A 20,114-nucleotide genomic window follows, 5' to 3' on the forward strand; every position below is an offset into this window, starting at 1 on the left:
CGGTTCTTCACTTTGAAATTATGCATAGCTAGGAACGAGCAATTTTTATATTTTACAATAAAGGACAAAGTTAGGTATATAATAGGTAGGTACTACTGGATATTCAACGCTATTTATACTCTGATACTGATTTATAAAGTCACAATAAATGGATGATGATTATATTTTTAATCACAATCGCTGCAGAGCGAATATTCAAGTCGCGAAATCCGAGACTGAATGACGAAAAACGTCGGAACGCGCGCTAAAGCATTTAGATTATTTTATGGTTCAAACTTGAAGTCTCACGTTCAAATCTTACGCATGCTGAACACATTTCGCGTTACATTTGCCTTTTCAGCCGATCCAGGTTTTTTTTTTTTTTTTTTTGATTCGCAACGCTGTACTTTTCTCATTCTCGCGATCATTCATGCGAGTCATAAATCAGTTAAAATTTCACCCTGAAAGATCTGCGTTGTAGGGATTGTTTTTGCACATGACAAACGGAACATTTTTCTTGCAAGCTGCACTAATGATACACGATATAATATAGTATAATGATAAGGACAATTTCCGATCAACTCAATATAATTAGCCTTATAAACACTTTTATTTACATGATTCTTGGTGTGCTATGTGTGCCTCTTTTTTCTTCTTGACTGATCAACGAATCGATATCTAGGTATAGATATAGTAACATTAATATAACAACTAGCTATAAACTGGGTAAATGGTGATCGATGAGTCGTCGTCTGTCGTATACTGCAGCATTCCGGACGAAGTAAAAGTTGGCCAAATCATTATGAGGTGGGGAATGATGCCGAATTTCATCCGACGAATTTTCAACTTTAATTCTCGCTGTGAACAAGTCGCAGGTTTACCTGTTGTCTCAATTACTGAAATTTTCACTAACAATAAGATCTGACCAACGTCTTTTTGAACCGAGTCATTTTTGATACACGCGTTCCAGCTTGGTTTGGCTCTCAGAATGCTAGACATTTTATTTATTCCAGTTCTCTTAATAGTAATCAGGAGCACAAAACTGGCAATTTGATTGACGACAGTGGCAAACTTGGGCGATCGATATTTTCGCCATTTCTGTATACCCTAGTTGCTGTCATTTCCACCTTCACCGTAATCAACCCCGACTTGCAACCTTATTATTCTTCTTTTTCATCAACTTCTTGTTTAAGCCTGAAAGGTAATCCCCTGGACTTTTAAAGTAGCACTGATTCCTAATGAATGACGATTTTCAAGCTTCATTTTCTAAGAACAGGGCTGCAGGTATACTTTGAAAATTTATCCTAGAACTGTTTCTAATTTGGAGATTGAAATATGACTGGTCCATTCTCCAAACACTTATTATTGCAGTACAGGATTTTAATTCGGTACGTTTCTTGTCAATAAAGAATTGAAGGGTTGGACCGTTTTCTTTTTTCCTTTAATCAGCACTCGCGTCTTCCGTACGCACCGGTGGACTAAAAACGTTTTTACAAACTAAAATTATTGTATTATATATTTTACTCTGAGTCTAACCGCTAACGTTTCTCGTGATATTATTTCCCTCGCAGAATTTCATTTTCAATTACACACCTAGTTTTACACTCTAACGATATTTCTTCTTTTTATTACGTTTTTCATATCCCTTCTAGTCGATACAATTATAACTACGTATAATAATGTTGTACTAATAATAAATAAAAGTAATAATAACGTTAGTAATGAGTTGCTAAAACTATCATCGTGCTGCTATTAGTGATAATGATAATGACGTTATTATTCTTTCGTAAGATGATGTATCGTATGGTTTAGTATACGTGATAGTATTATGCACGCTCTCTCTGACAACAAATTCATTCGCATAAGGAAGCAGTGACACGGATCGACGTTCGTCAAGTATAATATGCGGAGACGTTTAAGTATTTTGGGGAAAAGTAAAGTAATAAAAGGCACTAAATACTTTCTCATGTAAACATTGGATTTCGAATATTTATTAGAGAAAGTATGCGAATATCGGAGATTTAATTGAATATGATATTACACACATTGCAGGCATATCGATACATTAGCCAATGACACTAATTCTCGCTATATGCGTTAAATGGTACGATCGGAGATGATGTATCTACTCCATAGATTTGAACCATTTATAAATATACCACTGGAGAAAATTAATGTACATGGGGTAGTCCAAACGAACGTGAACAAGGTTGGACCTCGACCCCCACTGAATTGGTCGCCGATTCATTTCCTGCATCCACTCTACCAAATATACATTATCTCATTTTTACAGATTTTTCCCACTTGCCGTTTAGGAGTAGATATTTTAGATTTAATTTTCCATGAGTCGAAAATTGTGCATTTGGGAAAAACGTTGTAGGCCAGACAATATCGCGTTATTTTTTTTTTTTTGAATTTTCTCGAAATCGCGAGTCATCGTATTCAACAAAGATCGCACAAAAATAGATTTTCTCCAAGTATCAATTTTTTCGAGAACGCAATTTTCGAGAAATATCGCTTTTTGTGCGCTTTTTTGTTGAGAACGACGACTTACGATTTCCAGAAAATTCGGAAAAAATTATTTTCGACTAATTCAGAAAAGAACACAATTTTTTCCCCTCCACAACTTTTGACCAAATGCACATTTTGCAAGTTATGGAAGATGAGATCTAAGATACCTATAATATTCTCATAAACGGCAGATGAAAAAAATCTGAAAAAATTGGAAAATGTACATACGGTGGAGTAGAAGTATGAAATAAATCGGTGACAAATTGGGTGGAGGTTGGGGTCCAACCTTGTTCACGTTCATTTGGACTACCTCGTATACACTGAAAATCAGTGAAATATCAGTGAAAGGTCACTGGATCGTCAGTGTATATTTACTGATTTTTTTTATAATGGTATACTCATGATTGAAGTGAATCGCCCTGATTCAAATTTAGCGAGTAGTAGTTGCGATGAATTCATGCCGGAATTATTCATAAGATACTAACTGAAAATTGAAAACGATATACATCATCGATCAACGAAATAACTTGCTCGTGAATTTTCTCGACCAATGTCACTCTCTCATATTTGTTCGTTCTAGATAATAATAATAATAATAATAATAATAACAACAACAATAATAATAATAGTTAATTTCGTCTGCTTTCAGTTGTGTTTGACGATGAATTTTTTTCTTTTTGCATATACACGCATCGTCAGTTCAACGTAATACTTATACTGTGATGATCGTTTGCAATGATTGGTCCTGCTGAAACTATAGAATCAAAAAAAATTATTCAATTATATAACCATGTTAGCTGCTCTGGCGTTGATTGCACGGATAAAAAAGTTCAAGTTACGTCGTTATGTGTCTATCGATTGATGTTCAATTTTTCAAATATCTTGAGCTTTTCCGTTTTTCATTAGGATACATATTTTACTGGCCATTTACGAAATCTAATAGGGAAGAGCTCAATGTGTACTCAAATCACTTATCAGAAGAAAATGTCGGTATTAAAAACCATAAAAATGCGCCCCGCAAAAAATCCCACCGTTCTGTCAGGGTTCAGCAAAACCAAAATCTAAATCAGCAATGGCTAGTTAACACTCTCATATTAATTATTTAATCTACGGCGATATTGCATTCGCATATTTATATTATTTATCGACTAGATTGCACGCTGCTATAAATATGCGTAATACACATGTATATATGTGTTTTCAATGATTTTATACGACAAAGAAATGATCGCAATTTCGTTTTACGTATATTTCGTTCCTTTCGTCATGTAGAGCTTATACAGTTACCAATGATATAATATTTTTCTTTAACGCCCGTCTAGATTTCCACTGAAAATCTTGCTGTTTCCAATATACATTCATATTTATATAATTAAAGTGTGCATTTTTTTCTAACAGTTTTCTACACGTAATGAAAATTCAGTGATTCGTTATTTTCTCTGCTGCACGCCGTAACGAACGTCTACTTATATTTGAACATCTCCCGTTGGTCGCAAAAAAAAAAATGATAATTCGCTAACTTTAATTTCATCGCAATGCGGTGTAAAAAACGATGAAATTGACAAGGGCTTCGTAAAAGCCAGTCGAAGTTAATTGTGTGAGAATTTCCTGTGCCTATTTGGTCTATTTATACAGCATGAAGTCGATGCGGAAATTCTCGTGTTAAATATGCTTAAAAACTAATAAAATCAGTTAGCGAATGAAAGCCTTAATTCTCACCCGCTACAATGGAAGAATTTTTATTACAGAATATCCTTCGCTTCGCGGTCCTATCCTCAACATTCTACCGTAAAATGCTTGCAGTATTATTATGGTTTTACACGCGTTACTTTCGGCGCCCACGCGTATCCAATTACCACTGCGATTCAACGTGAATGTATTTTGAAAGATTTCAGTTATTTTACAAAAATTTGCAACGCCCGTCTGATCGCACGAATCGGAGTGATTCTAACATTTAAACGACCGAAGGAGTATAATTCTTATATTGACGTCTCTTTAACAAATTTTCCCTGAGTAGCTGCAGCCGTAAGCGCTATGCAGGTGCAGTGAACCGAAAAATGGCTGATGAATTTTCTTTTCGTATTTTGACAGGTGTTGGGATTGTGAAGTTTCCGATTTACGCCTCGTCGTTGGCAATTGAATCGCTTAATTGTTGCCGTATCCGTTGTTGTTTCACTCTTTTACTTTACTTTTTTAAAACAATTAAAATAAATCGTTTATCGAATTAACATCTGATGGCAGTCCATTGGTCACCAACTTTACTTTATCTCTCCTTCCAACTTGTGATATGAGAATTTTTCCCCGTCTCCGAACGCCGTAACCGATGAGAAAAATGACGATGGAATACGATATAGGCCTACCACGTGTTAGAAGAAGGATAGCGGAACGTTCTTTTACCGCGAATATGTAACATTGAAAATTCATCTACGATACACGATAATTCTCGTTATAAAACAACAACAACAATAATAATAATAATAATAATAATAATAATAATAATAATAATAATAGCAGTAGTAGTAGTAGTAATAATAACAACAACCATCAAAATAAGTAAATACATCGTAATGATACAGTAATGATAATAATTCATGTACAGAGCACGTGTTTTTGTATAAAAGTAGAATAACGTCCCAACGAATAATCAATTATTCTTTATTGTAACTGCATTATGTATCTATATTTTTGCCACTGATAGATAATAACAGGTATATTAATGATTAATTTTTTCTTCCACCCTCCCCTATCTTTCAATCTACGTATGGTAATATGAGTGGTATATTCTTCGTTCAAACTTCGTTCTACTTCGATTCAAAATCCCCGATATACATATAGGTTGCACATTGCATAATCTACACTCACCATCATCATCGTAGAGTTTAGATACATATCGAATAAAGGCATTGACCAGATCTGCATATACCGTGAAATTTATGTTGATTCCGGCGAATTGAGAGCACCATGAATTCCCGGTGGATACGATGTAAAATAAAATTCAATCCGTTCGTGAGTTCGCAAATCTTTACGTAGAAACACATTTAATACCGTTCGTCAATTTGCTCACAATCAGCTGTCCGACATTGGACTGAACATGCTTAGAGGTGGAATTTGAACAAGCAAAGCGTATTCATACTATATATATATATAAATTTATGTTTTTTTATTGTATTCGCACACTTATATACCGATATTTGATAAAGTTTAAGATGCACACACACGCTATGACACGATTTGTTATGATGATAAAATTATTCGTTGGTCTCAGTGGAGTATCGATCGTTGATTACACAGGTTGTGTGTTACGACAGGATTTTTTAGACAAAGATATTGAGAAATTCGGACAAGCTTTAACGATTGATTAATTATCAGGCAACCGCGTCCCCCGAGTAATGCGGAATTCACCCCCGTGAACCAGTAATTACGTTCGCAATAAATTGATCATTACAATCTACATTGCTTCGATATTGTCGATATCACTATTACGCGCATAATAGTTGTTTATGCAGACGAAGACCTAAAGGTCAATGCCTTTATTTATTATTTATCTGTTATAGGTATGTTTATATTATATATATATATCTTTGTAAAGGACACCTCATATAATGTATAATGTAATGTAATGCTTGAAATCATCCAATGATAAAACTACAGAGAGAAGTATAGCAGATATATATATATACAAGACACTACACTCCATGAGAACATATCATTTTCAATTCTATCTTTTATCTGCTCTTTGTTATTTATTGTTATTTGTTTAGTTAATTATTATATATTATTAATATCTACTATAAGTATTTGTTTTGTTATTTATACCAACGGATTAGCCATCCCCTTACATATTTCGATTGGTTTCTCTGCTTTCTCTCTCTCTCTCTCTCTCTCTCTCTATTTCTCTTTCTCTTTATCTCTTTCTCCCCCCCCCCCCCCGCCCTCACTCTTTCTTTTTTTCTTTCTCTTCAATTTCTCCTGCGACAACATAAAGACAAGAGGCCCTTGTTATCTTCAAACTTTATAATCCAAACGCGGTATGATACACGGTAATAATAATATAGTTTATCTGTACAGGTATCTGGATAGTTCTCACCTCGTTCAGGATTCGTCAAAGTTTTAGTCCTTCTTATCGCCATCTTCCGGGTCTTTCAATGTGTGCCACTGCGCTATCGGACGCCTGGGCGATGCCAACATGTCTGACCAATGTCTAAGTTCGGTTCCGCTCGCGTTGTATCCAAGAACAACTTTGCCAATTGGTTCCGAAGTACCGATGCGATCGTAGTCCACTACCGTCACAACCAGCTGCACTTTCTGCAACGTCAAAGTATAGGAATTCGTAATGATCGAAGACCACCGTTGCCGCGTCTCAACTAATTTATTTACTTAACGATTAAGACGGTTTACCTGAATCTGCTCGAAGGGCACCTCAAACGTGAAGGACTCGTTGTAGTAAGGATTCAGAGTACATTTCTTGATCGACGTCTTCTTCTTCTTCAACCTCTTGCCGTTCTGCATCAGAGCGATTTTCACGTAGGGATCGGAAAGCCCGCCGACGTCCATCTTCTTCAGATTCTTCGCCTCGAGTATAACAACAGTTAGTTTACCGGCCGTTGGGACGTATCGGAGAGAGAAGCAGATGTCACCCAGCTTGTTGTCCTGATCAGACAAAGTGGTCAAGTATAATTATCATCTACAGAATATCCTCCTTCGCTTCTTTTCTCATCAAGTTCTTTGCATGGATTTCCCCTTTTCGGGGACAGAAAATTTTCGTTCAAGTTAAGTGTTCGACAATTGACGCCGCTGGTAGGCCGAGGGTCATCATTTGCTAGGAGAAAAGTTAATTTATTTACAGGGAGAAGAAAAAAAGTGTAATCTGAGGTGATAATGACGATGGATAAAGAGAGAACTCGTTAGAGGGAGCTTGCGGTCGGTTAGCTTTTATATTTTTATTTGTACCGACGACAAAGTTTCGTCCGGTCGTTCTATATCCAGGCGTTATTTATGGTGCTGATTAATTACACCTACCGGAGAGTGAAACTATGCACGGTAATAATAACGATCAGTGAGTTTAGCTTGCATGCAATTAGGCTTTCAGCGAAACTCGCGGTGATTTCTTAGTCTCTGAAATAGATCGTGTAGACTTTTTGAACCAACCTGGCCACCTTCACCCTCGACGCTCTGAAGTTCGCGCCATTCCTCGATAGTCTGAGCCAAGTCTACCTGGCACAGTGGAACTTTGACTTCGCCGATCTGATCGTGTTTCGAAAACCTGTCGAAGTCGAAGATTGCGAACACGAGGGTCTTGTTCATCGCGTCGGCGTAAGGAACACTCTGAAAAAAGAATATTCGTCATCCAAATTCACTACGCGAACTGGTTCAAGGCAGACATTCGACCTTGTGCCGCTTTCGCAAATGCGGGTAAGGAAATTTCTCGTGTCTACTACGCACCGATTACTCTCGTTTGCTACTTTGTCACGTAATCATCACACTAACCCATTTCTATTTACTATCAAACGTCGAACTTACACGATCGAACTTCGCACATGTCCTGGAACTCTAGAATCGCGATTAGCGATAAAATTTATCCTCACCTTAAACGTGAAGGTTTCGTTGAACACGGGATTGAGCGTTTTTCTGTGCACTTTAGTCTCGAATTTCTTCTTCTTATCCGGTAAGAGGTAAACTTTCACGTAAGGATCCGACGTCCCGCCCATGTCTAACGCTGGCAACTCTTCGGCTTGGATAACCGTCACTGCCAAGCTGTTCGAGTTAAAGTCGTACTCCAGCTGAAAATTAAAGTAACACGATGTCCCAGGGTTAGACGGCTGCTTTTAAGACTATTTCAGAGACAGCTGTGACAACTAGAGTTCGAAATCTAACTTTTCAGTAAAATTTCATTTTCATAAATCGTGCCCTATAAAAGTATTTGCGGTGTTTCATTGCAATTTTTTTGACAATTCTACTGTCAAGATATCTGGTACCACACTACTTAGCAATCTACGTATAATCTAGTGATCGTAACATAATCTTTCGGCACACTTTTGGAATATTTTCAAGACTTTGATACGTCTATCCGTCCGAGGTAACTCACCTTGTACTGGAGCTTCCCAAGCTTGACCTCGCTATGTTTACTCTCGGCTTCGTCAGGTTCCTCGGCATTATCCGTGAGCTCTTCCATGTCGGGCTGAACCTGGACAAGGTTAAGTGGATCCAAGGGGTATAAAAAATATGCCTAAGCTCTACACTTGACATAGAAAACGGATAAGTACCTTGTCTTTATACGTGCTGCCGAGAAGCTGAACGGACTTGAGGTCCACCGCCCCCTTCAAGCCCTTCTTTCCGTCCTTTGAACGCCGTTTGCGACAGCATCTTCTTATGCAGCAGAAGCAAATTCCTAAGATCACGACTCCGATGGCTGCGGAGTGAGGAACGAGAGGTACAGTGAGTTTATCGTCGTGACAAATAATTTGTTATTTAAATCGACGCAGGGTCGAGTGTTCGAAAACGGCACAAGTCACCTATAAAAATGGCAGCCAATCCCCATTCGGGCACGCCGGTTTCCTCCGACATTTCCTTGCCCAAATCCTTGAGCTCCATGAGGACCTTGTTGGTGGCCTGCGTGGTGACGTCATTTTTCGTTTCTGAAAATTTGACCACCGAGCGAGATTAACACGTTTTCGCCGAGCCCTTTGAGCGCATAGAAAATTAATTCCAGGACAATGAGCACACGGCTCTCTCGCATTGTTTCTGCGTGACGTCGCGAAAGATAACCCGCTTTCAAACGACCCGCATGCCAACGATACACAGTCAAACTTTTTCCCCTCAAAGGTACGTAACGAAGAATAATTCATCCGCCCTTGAGATTGGAATACCGCGTGTAATGTAGCCACAGGAGATTAATCGAGCCGAATCATTATACTCACCGACTTTAACCTCTTCCGCAGCAGTCGTTGACGATCTGATCGTCGAGGTCGTCGAGCTAACGAAGGAGGTAAGCGTTGTCAAATTCGGTTCGACCTTCGGCTCGACGTTCTCTGCATCAACGACTTCCCTCTTTATCGCCGGCATCTTCTGCAAATCACGTTAAAAACGATCGGTTATTTATCCAGAGTGCCGAAACAATGCTAACTTCGATTTGCCTTCGTCGTGGTACGCTGAACGAACCTCACCTCACCTCACCGCCTCACCGTCGATGTGTCTAAATACGATTATAACACACGCGCAAATGGTTCATTGCTTCGTACTATACTCGGATTAAGCTACCGACGCAGACTTCTTTAATGATTTTCCCACGATTTGTAAACAGTAGGACATACATATATGCATAACGATCGGCGCTCGGGTTCGAATTGCGACTGTTCGACGAGGAACACCAGGTTTGAAGAATACCAGCTTGATCCGATTCGTTGCACAACTTGAAAAACTATTCCTTTCAGAGAGCGCTGGAGAGGTACGACCTGACAATGGGAATATCTTTGTCTTATAGATATCTCGTTAATTCACACCGACAACCAACGAACCAACGAACCCCCGTCAGATTCGCTCCATGATCGGCAATACCCTTTAACATAGGTATATTGGGTATTAGATATATTATGTATCGATAAGCTTGCCCGCCGGGTTACCGTGCAATTACAAAACCGATGGACGGACGGTGGGTTTGCCAGTGCGATATTGAATGGTGCGTGGGCGGGCGTGCGCGCAATGCTAGCAAGGGAAACAACTAAATGGAGCAAACGCCAAGGTCAGAGGGAGAGGGAGAGAGACGTTACAGCGGAGGAGAGAAAGATACGGATGGGGAGGAACGCGGCAGGCGCCGCTCGACAGTTCTCCTGGGGGTTGCGATAACTCTTCTGACTCCGTCCTCGTCTCGACCCGCCTTTCACCCTCAGCCTCCCACTCCCTGCCAAATCTCTCCCTCTTCCTCTTCTTCCCCTTCCTCCTCTTCCTCTTCCTCTTCCTCTCTCTCTTTCTCTCTCTCTCCCCCCTTATAGCATCTCCTCTTTCCGGGTCCACGCAAGACGTACGTTACGTCACGACGGACATTCTTTCCTTTGCCAGCTCGGTCAAGGGACGATTGCCAAAACCAATATAGGCGACTAGGACGGCCGAACAGATCGGAGCTTTCGAGGGGCGTAGAGATGGCGATAACCTTGGAATTGGGGGCTTGTTGTAATGAAGATGGTTTTACCGTATCTATAAACTCGGGAAGGGCCGCACGGCTGTGTTCCGAAAGCTTTTATCTCAAACCTCGATTCCTTTAAAGCCAAAACCTCTACTCCCCCTGGAACATTTTTTCCATCAACCGTTATTGTCCATCAGCTTTCGCCCGACGGAGACGTATTTCGATGGAACTTACCAAGCGAAGTTCTACGAAGCTGAAATTCGATAACGTTTCATCAGGAATGAACCGGAACGGAGTTCATTGTATGATTTTTGACGATGACGGAAAATGTCGTTCAACTTGTAGGTAGCAGTAGAAACCGTATAACGAAGCAGATTGATTAAATATCACGAACAGGATTTAATAACAAAACGAGGCAAATGTATGATTAAGCAGCTGAATTACTTTGCTGGTTCCCATCTTGACTCCCTATCGCGAGTCATTCGAAAACTGAAAAATAAATATACCTCCGATGTTTGTGGCTAAGATCTCGCAGAATATGATGAAAGATTGTTTTATCGGGTGAGGGGGATGAAAAAGTACGGCTTTTCTGTTCCGATCGTCGCTGCAAAACGGTGTACATAACTACAGCTTGAATATGTAAATAGTTTTTATGCAACACTGGATTGGGCTATGAACTAAACGTATTCTAACGAAGAGCCGAGCGCACTATTAGCTCGTCTGTTCGTGTCTTGTAGGTTTTCAGGGTGGCTCGGTAATAGCGGCGTTAGAGTATATAGAGCAGTTTATAGCGTAAGCGAGGCGATTCTCAGCGGAGACCCTCGTTTAACTTGGCAGAAAGTACACAAAGATTTTATCACCCGCTTCGACACTTCCATTGCTTAAGTATATCGCGCGGGTGAAGCTTCATTTTTAAATTCCCAACTCGCAACCCTCTCCGCAAATTCTTCTCCGACTTTGAGGGTTGAATCGGTGGGAGAATAGACACGTCTCGAAAGCCTAGCGGATTATCTTTTCAGTTTTACAACTGAAGGCTGGAGATGCTGGAGAGAACCACTTCAACCGGCCGAAAGCGGAACCCCAGACTTGTGCGGGTGGAAAATTCGACGACTAAATGAAATTGGAGGTAGCTGAAACGCCGGGAGTAGTACGTATAGTAAGCTCACGGTAAGTGGCGACATTCCAGCCCCAACCTCCGAGCACTTATTCCGATGCTTTCCATTTGTCCAATTCCGTCTTTTTCCCTGCATTCACACAGTACGGAAATTTTCTACAGATCGGATTTCGCTGGTCGTGAGAAAATATTCTCGGTTTAACGAAGAAATTTGAATCCTAATTTTACCCTTCAATTTGCCAATTTCGAAATTCGACCCCTAGACGTGACATTGATATTACACTTCGGCGGCCGGAGGTGTGGGCATCTCATAAACTCGCATGTGCGTCACGCGAGTCATTTATGACTGGCAATTACAAGTTTGCTTCAAGATCGTGTGCGCGGTACGGACATAAATGGAAATTGACCGTGGAAACTCGACGACTATCACAACGGTGCTCTTATCTTTTGATAATTGATCACCCTGGCTCATATAACTTCTTCGCTTGCCATGCACGAGGTGCGTTATATGTGTGCGAAATAGCGCTACGGATGACGTTCGTGCCGTTCAATACATCGCGATTTCTGCACGCCCATACCCAAAGTTTTCTGTGAAACTCTTCGCTCAACGCCAGTTGGTAGACGACCGAAGCTAAGTCTTCTATTGCTACGTATTTAAAGCGTAGACTTGGTTGCCTGTCTGCTACAGTTTCACAGTAGATCCAAGTTTGGCTCGCGTTTATGACACCGTGAAGGGCTCGGAAAGGGCTCTGAATCTTCAACGAACTGCCCTAAGTATATCCTCGGCTGGATTCGGTCGATGGTGGGTTATGGAGCCTGCAGTTAATCCCACCGGTAAGATGGAGATTTATGCCTACTCGATGGTTAAGGACGTCTTTTGAAATCCGTTAGAATTGCCAATTAACATGCAAAACATCAAACCACTCGCATACTGGAATCTGCACTGATTAAACTTGTGCAAGTTTCTCCCGGTCATATGTATACATATGTGATATATATCTATGTACGTTAGGATAACGTATATATTTGCATACCAATATCAATCTGCCGGGCTTTGTTCACATAAGCCTCTTTCATTTACACTCCGGTTCAGAACTAGAATTGTTATTTGAATCGGGTAAACTTTTTGATACTGTATATGGGTAAGTCAGGCTTCCGGATAAGAGAAATATCTATTTCAAGAAAGAAATTTGTTAAGATAGCGACGCGACAACTGGAACGGGTAGATAATCTGAAAGTTGTATTCAGGCCCGTGAGTGCCTCGTCGATTATTCGGACCACTGTGGCTGATTCTACTTATAACCGGTACAAGATATTGCAAGTTTCGAAAATACTACGATCTTCAAAGAAAGCAATTAGATTCTGACGTGATCTTCGTTGCCATTCCGAAAAAATGGTAGCACGGATTTTGCTTCTTACTTATAAGTCATGTGAGGTAGGATATTCCAAGGCAATATCATCTCTTTGATCCTGATCGGCGTATGCGCACAAGTTTCACGTTAAATAATTACTTGTACTATAAAAGGTATTTATGCATGCTTTCAATATGGATACCTACGTGATACGCGTTGAAGGTGACATTGAAAGACTAGGAGCAAATTTATTTTCGGCAAACGATTCGGCAAGTATTACGTTGAGCCGGCTAGTTATTAGCGACTGTGGGCGTGTCATTCGGCGGTTAGTTAATAAACGTGCGAAAAACGTGTAGACTTTTTTAGCGATTCAAATCCCGGCGTCTATACAAGATCTCACCAAGCATCGTGCTGAAAAAGTAATGAGTTGTGTATTAAGTCTTTTCGTATACTCCAATGAATCTTGACGTTTCATTATTTTCAAATTATTTTTCAGCGAGCTTTTTGCCACCCTAACGTTTTTCCTCTCCATTTTATTAGCATCTCGGTTGATCCGCATTGATCCCACAGGATACGAAGACGTTTCGTGTTTGAGACTGTAGTTCAAACGCAAGATTGACTTGAAAGTTTCTGTTGTTTAAAAAAATTCAATTTCCTCGCAACGCGACGTCTCGCGATTGGCTTACGGTATTAAATCTTGACAAACTTCTCTCGCGATACAATTCGCCCAATCACGGAATTAGCACGCGGATTAAGGAGACGAGGCAAATTATGCTCTACTCACCGATCCGTCGAAATTCATAATTGAAATCAACGTCGGTCAACCGACAACTAATCATATGCTAATCCCTGAACCCAATTCAGTTCAACGTGGGTGAAGCGTTTCAAATTGAAAAAGGCAGACGGGCGACACTAGATTGAATTGCTTAAGCTTAGAAATGCCACAGAACTGAACATTTGTCGAGTCATGTTCGTTATACTCTGAGCTTCGTGGAATCAAATTTTTATTGCCAATCAGATAAGGTAAGCCCGTCGATTGACTTTTACCAGGTTATCTATCACCTCGTTATATCAGGTCACCGATTAATAACAGCTTTCGTTATAAATCGATATTGAAACGACATATTTTTCATCGAGGAACGCTTTTCGCCACGCACGGAATGAGTTGAAAGAATTCATGCGCTGCTCCGACATTGGTCGATTGTGCCGAAGAAGACAACTGGAAAAAATATCTCGAATCGCACAGATATTTGTGAAAATTGGAGAACAATTAATACAATATAGAAATTGCTTCGTTCACGTTCCCAGTAATAATTTCAGCAGTACAAGACGGATGACTGCGTCTACGATAATAGTTATTAAAAAATTTTGGCAGCCCCGGAAATCAGGCCATGTATTCCTTTTGAGCTTGTTCTCGTACGTTTCAACAGATGAATAGATTAGTCGAATTCTCAAGCAACGCATTAACAAGATTCACACCGATTAAAAGTGTGGATCGTAACAACGTTACATTCGTCAAGTTTCCAACCAAGTTTTCGCCACCTAATTCAGGGCTCGTGTACGTATTCAACTAGGTCCCTTATCCTCGTTCGAGGACCGCAAGCTTGCAAACGCTAATGGCACAGGTCGAAAACTGGGGTGAATATCAAAGCACGTAATATGTAGAACGCGTGGAAGCGTACTGAGATTTCGAAGCAAGGGATATCACGCACAGGTGTGTAAACACGAGACGTAAAAAATAGCAACGAATTACGTGCTCATGAATGGGGTCGATAATCGATATTGAAAATATTACGAATATACGTCAATGTGGGGCGTCCGAAATCAATAGGCGTTAGACGATGTCGGTGCAGTACCTCTGTGTTTGGATATCGCGCTTCGTAAATAAACTGATTTTCACTAGCTACACCCGGAAGGTCGTATCGTCGGATTGACTTACCGGAGTTAACGGCAATTAATATACCGATAAGTAATCCACGCTAACGAAGCCACGGGAATTAGCAACGTCTGCAGAGAGTCTCGACGATTTAGTTTTGGGATCCGGATGATGTCCAGATAGCGATGCTCGGGATGAGCACCTACTGTTGGAAAGCCTCGAAAATGGGTCAAAATGATGAATATCACGGTTTTGGCTCAACATCTGAGAGGGAATTTCACGTGCGAATACGTGCTACGTACGCAACGATTGACCTAAGGCGTGCAGAAGTCAAAAGACACGCGTTTCCGCTGATATCCAGAGGTCTTCTTACACCAGCGGTAATACCCTCATATTCGGATTAGTGAGGTAGTGCAGCGTTCCGTTGCGAAATTTAATCCCGTAGATTCGGTTACGACGAAATTCAGGTTAAAATGGCGGTCGCCAGTTCGACTATAGGATAGACTATTAAACTCGAGGCGGCTGATCGCGTGCAATTTTTACCTTCCACCCGTATATTTGTTCGCGGCAACGCTTCTGCGGTGTTGCAAAAATTCAATTGGCAAATAAAGGATACTGCCGAAACGGCTGTTCGTAGAACGGTTCTTCGAATATGACGATGATGTGAATTTCGTCATATGTATAACGCACGGCACCCTACGTGCGTTGGGACTATTAATCACTTGACGTAATTTATGGAATTCATTTGTTTCACAACATTCAAGCTCAGATTATTTTTCTACATTAAAAATGACACACGAGACGATTCCCGGTTATATAAACGTGATTTTTGCCCGGAAGGAAGAAAATTTCCGGTGTTATATCCGTACCGCTTCCAATTTCTACATTCCGTTCCACAAGTCTAATAAAACATGTCCAAAAGTAAGAATTGATTTTTGAATTCTTTCAAAGGTTCTTTAACTGCTGAGAAAATTTTACTAATTCCGAAGATCGCAATACGTGTGACACGGAGCAGTGATGGAAATATCTAATAAATATCGAAAATCAACGATGGTCGGGTATAAATAAAGGTTTCTTTTTCTTCGGAGAAGTGCAGTAACTCTAGCAAAGCTGGCATGAAAGGCGTTAAGGACTGAATAAAATCGCGGATATACTCAACGGTTAGCAGCCCTCAGTTCGGAGGAAGGAATCGCGGAGAGTTTTTTGTATTTCGGTGTGACGGTCCGCTCTTTGAAATTACAACAACGTAGCTACTCACCGGTATCTCGGTGATGCGTTAGCTACCTCTTGGCGATGTGTCCGATCACAATTGCGGTTGAATTTTCACCGAAAATAATTCGTTTTATAAGTACATTGTTACACCCTGCGAAACACGACGGTGTAGATGTCGGAAAATCTATGCGTGATACTCTCTTGGGGAGGGACTCCACTGCGCCTGACCGAGGGAACCAACATGGCCGTGGCTTGCGTCGGAAATCGATAAATACGCGCTCCGCTCTCCGCCGTCGACGAACCGCCCCTACAGCCCTACAAAACCACCTACGAACCCCGTGACCCGCACTTCTCCCGCACCACGTCTTCGTCGTTGTCGTCGTCGAGATTGACCCTTAAGCTCGGAATCTGCGAAACTATCCGCGGTGATAATCGCACCGACAAGTTATTATGCAATAACCCCAGATTTCGATGAAATTTAAGATGCTTGCAGAGCAGTCGACATTCGACATTCAACTCCTATTTCAGTCGTATCAGAAACGATCTAGTTTTAAGGGTAAAAACCATTCCAAGTTGACCTTGACACCGTCAATCTGCGGGTCAATTATGTACCAGGAATTAACGGATTTTTTATCAGCCCTGCAAGTTTGGAAATGGAATTTTTGCTCACTTTCGAATTATGAGGCAATTATCCGATCGGTAAGATGTGTCGAACGGAAGGGCTGGTTTTTACCCTTGAAAGTGAACCATTGACGATATGCGAAAAAAAAGCTTGATGAATATTTCTTGCTGCTTTATGAGGGTGTCAAGTTTGAACGAAATCGCTGAGTCACACTAGGGTACCTTTACTTGCAAGTGCACCAACTCGACGTAAAGTGGCACGCACGTCCCCTTGAAGTACCTGCAGATCCCTTTGTTGGTCTCATTGTTAGACATGACGCTCTAGGCAGCGAAAAATTGTGCACTGTGTACAAGAGACATTCGACCTTCTTTTTTCCAACTATGTGGTTCAATTTTTCACTCCCAATTTGTTGCCAACTTTCGCAGTTGTTTCTCTTAAGCAACTGCTGGCTGTGAAGATACGGTTTCACTATAATCCATGCTGATACTTCATACTTTCTTTGGGGTATACAATATATTTTGTTGAATAAAAAAATTCTACTCTGAATTTTGTGAGTAAGGTTTATAACTCTGTCTTATGTCTGGATTTTCACGGGCAGTTTTTGGCCGATAGGAATGCCAAGAAAATAGCGGCAATTCGCATTCAGCGCGCACCAGGTAGCGTTAAACTCGTTTTGTAGGGACTCTAGGTAGCGCTTCCCTGCTTTATTGGCATTCCTATTGTCAACAACTCGGCAGCAAAATGTTGCAACAACTTTTTGTTGCCCTTCAAAATTCAGGCTATGTCTGCGCCGTTTGTATACTGCATTTTCCGTTTACCGAATGTAATTTGAACACAAGAAACAATATCCCGAGCAGTTGTCTTGCAACAAATACGTGGCTCAATCCAGATTATTATTAGATAATACTGAATCTCTAGGTAGAGGATCTGGTTTTGAAGGACTTACGATTGCGTTGAGCGTGGGATGCTTCGCCCGTTCTTGCTTAGCTTATTCGTCAACGAAACGCTCCAGGTAATTTCCTCAAGGATGTTGCGTGCGGTCCCTTAAGGTGGAGACGAGCACACTAGCACAAAATTCCATGTAAGGACACAATGGCGACATTGTTCCATTTTGCCCATATTTGTATACAATATTGTTCACTCTGACATTCGCGATAATGTAATTAGGAGTAATTGGCAATTGGATGCGCCAACGGCACAAAGGGCGGTTCTTTTCCCGGAGAAAACGATCATTCTTGCGCTCTCTCTATCCAGCTCGCATTCATTATGGATAATGTAATCCCGACATTTTCGCGCTGGGTCCAGCACACTCAGATATGAAGTCTGAGTGCGCGGAAAAAAATGTAACGTGGATTTTACAGCTGTCGGTGGCGAACATTAGGGCAGCACTTTTTTGGAGTCCTACCTAAGCATGTTGAACTCTTACTATCGGATTTGTGAATCTTGCCACAATTGCTGTAGATTTAACTCCAAAAAAGTGCTGTTCACATATTGACCACAGGAGATGTAAAATCTACAATATTTTTCTTTCCGTGTGGGCGTTACGTCAAAGTCAGCCGGCTTTACATCGATAATTTGATTTGTATCAGGCTCAGGGGTTGAAAAATATTTCATCTTTACCAGCGTGTGGGAGGTGAATTGGGTTCAGGATGTCTTGACTATCGGATTTCAGAGTCAGGCGACAATTTATTATAATGCTCGTGAAATGGCGGAGGTAGAGATGAAATTGGAATCTCTCAGCTGACAAAATACAGGCGAGAATGCAAGGACGAAACTTTTGTCTAGTTCAACTCGTATTAAGTACCGCGGTCCAACGCTGTGATACAATTTGCATTTTCATTTGCATCGGACAAGTTAGGGCTTAGTCGTTTACGGCATGACTTCGTTATGAGAGTTAGGTATGTACACCTTATCGCGATAGATTCTGTTATAAAGTTCAGGCGCTCATTCTATATCGTCCCTCCGATCGAAACGCGTACGTGACGTTTATTGTTAATCGTACTGAAACCCTCGCTGTTTTCAAATTTGTACAATGGGTACCATGCCACTCACAAGTAGGAGTTACAGCGTGAAACTAGCAGTTATATTTCGATGAAACAATAATCAGGCGAACCCTTTCGTTGCTTATATTATGCATAGACGTACAATGTTTCTTCGTTGAATAACTCGGGCAATTATTGTCCATGCAAACAATTATTGACCCGTAGCGTGAATGCTCGGAAAAGTTTATCGGATTCGAGAGGGACGAGGAGGAGCGAGAACATACGTAGAGGCTTTATAAATTTATCGATGTTCCTTTCTAAATGGTATGTATATACAAGGGGTCTTTCACCGAAGAAAAAATTGATACCATGATCACGTATTTCGTGATTACCTACATTTTACAGATTTATTACGAGAGATTACTTGACAAATAAATTATACTTTGATTACGGGATTTCTCATGATTTTTAAGATCTCGTATGATTTCCTCATGATTTATAAAATTTCAAATGATTTTTTCGGATTACAAAAAAGATTCCTGCAAGCCTAAATAATTTCTCATTACTACCAACGATTACCTTGATGATTATTAATGCAAAATTTTATTTTAATATTAGTGATTTCAGTGTGATTTCGGAGATTACGAAATGATGTCGAATGACATTGACACCTCAATCGCTTCGGTGAAACCGCCGTTGGGTATATTCGATATTGCCGATGAAATGAATGTCATTGTGAAGCATATTCATTGCAATTGTCGCATATAATCGTTGTACTGAATATTGATAGCGAAATCTGCACATATGTAATGTAATGGATTGATGTTACATTTACACCATGAAGATTTTGCGCAACGTAACGCCGCCGAGTTTGCTTCCTTTGTCAGTATTTACATCGATAATGCGCTATCCTTTCCACGATAAACGTTATTTGCTGTTATCGCTTGCGGTGGAAATAGTCGTCTGCATGCGAGCTTCGAAACGAGATGCCCCGTAGGCAAAACGTAAATCTCTCAACGATCGGAACCAGAACCATCAATTATTTCACCTAGAGGTGTATTCGTAATTTACATGTAACAGATCCTGTAAACGTGAGGTGAAAGTAACAAATTATCCTTATAAGCCTATTTTTTAAAATTTATACCGTTTCAGCCACCAGCAATAAGCGAAGTTGCTTATAGATTTGTTAACACGAAAGACTTTAAGTTGGAAATAGTTGCTTACTACAATATTGGGCAATGTTTTGTCACTAGTACTTTGATTTATGAAGTCTATTTCATGTTGAACTTAGAATTACAGAAACACATGACTTTGACCGTTTTTCATAGGCAATAAATTAACCGACAC

General features: G+C 40.4%; 1 protein-coding gene across 8 annotated transcripts; it reads right to left on the reverse strand.

Annotated features, from left to right (window-relative positions):
* Positions 1 to 338: 338 nt before the first annotated feature.
* Positions 339 to 16,384, reverse strand: LOC124179183 (synaptotagmin 1). 8 transcript variants are annotated; one of them, XM_046563380.1, is made up of 10 exons: positions 16,210 to 16,384; positions 9,408 to 9,555; positions 9,003 to 9,125; positions 8,754 to 8,899; positions 8,576 to 8,668; positions 8,076 to 8,270; positions 7,639 to 7,815; positions 6,889 to 7,140; positions 6,578 to 6,795; positions 339 to 3,244 (listed from the first exon to the last, which is right to left on the reverse strand). In XM_046563380.1, exons 2-9 carry the CDS (start codon positions 9,550 to 9,552, stop codon positions 6,601 to 6,603), a joined length of 1,326 nt encoding a protein of 441 aa, XP_046419336.1. In that variant the 5' UTR covers positions 9,553 to 9,555; positions 16,210 to 16,384; the 3' UTR covers positions 339 to 3,244; positions 6,578 to 6,600. The 8 variants fall into 8 exon arrangements, with proteins under 8 accessions (XP_046419336.1, XP_046419335.1, XP_046419331.1 ...); XM_046563379.1 differs by having other exon boundaries at positions 339 to 741; positions 8,576 to 8,674; positions 16,210 to 16,383; XM_046563375.1 differs by having other exon boundaries at positions 339 to 837; positions 8,576 to 8,674; positions 16,210 to 16,383.
* Between the last annotated feature and the right edge of the window lie 3,730 nt (positions 16,385 to 20,114).

The sequence above is a fragment of the Neodiprion fabricii genome, chromosome 3, assembly GCF_021155785.1.
Source record: "Neodiprion fabricii isolate iyNeoFabr1 chromosome 3, iyNeoFabr1.1, whole genome shotgun sequence".
Lineage (NCBI taxonomy): Eukaryota > Metazoa > Arthropoda > Insecta > Hymenoptera > Diprionidae > Neodiprion > Neodiprion fabricii.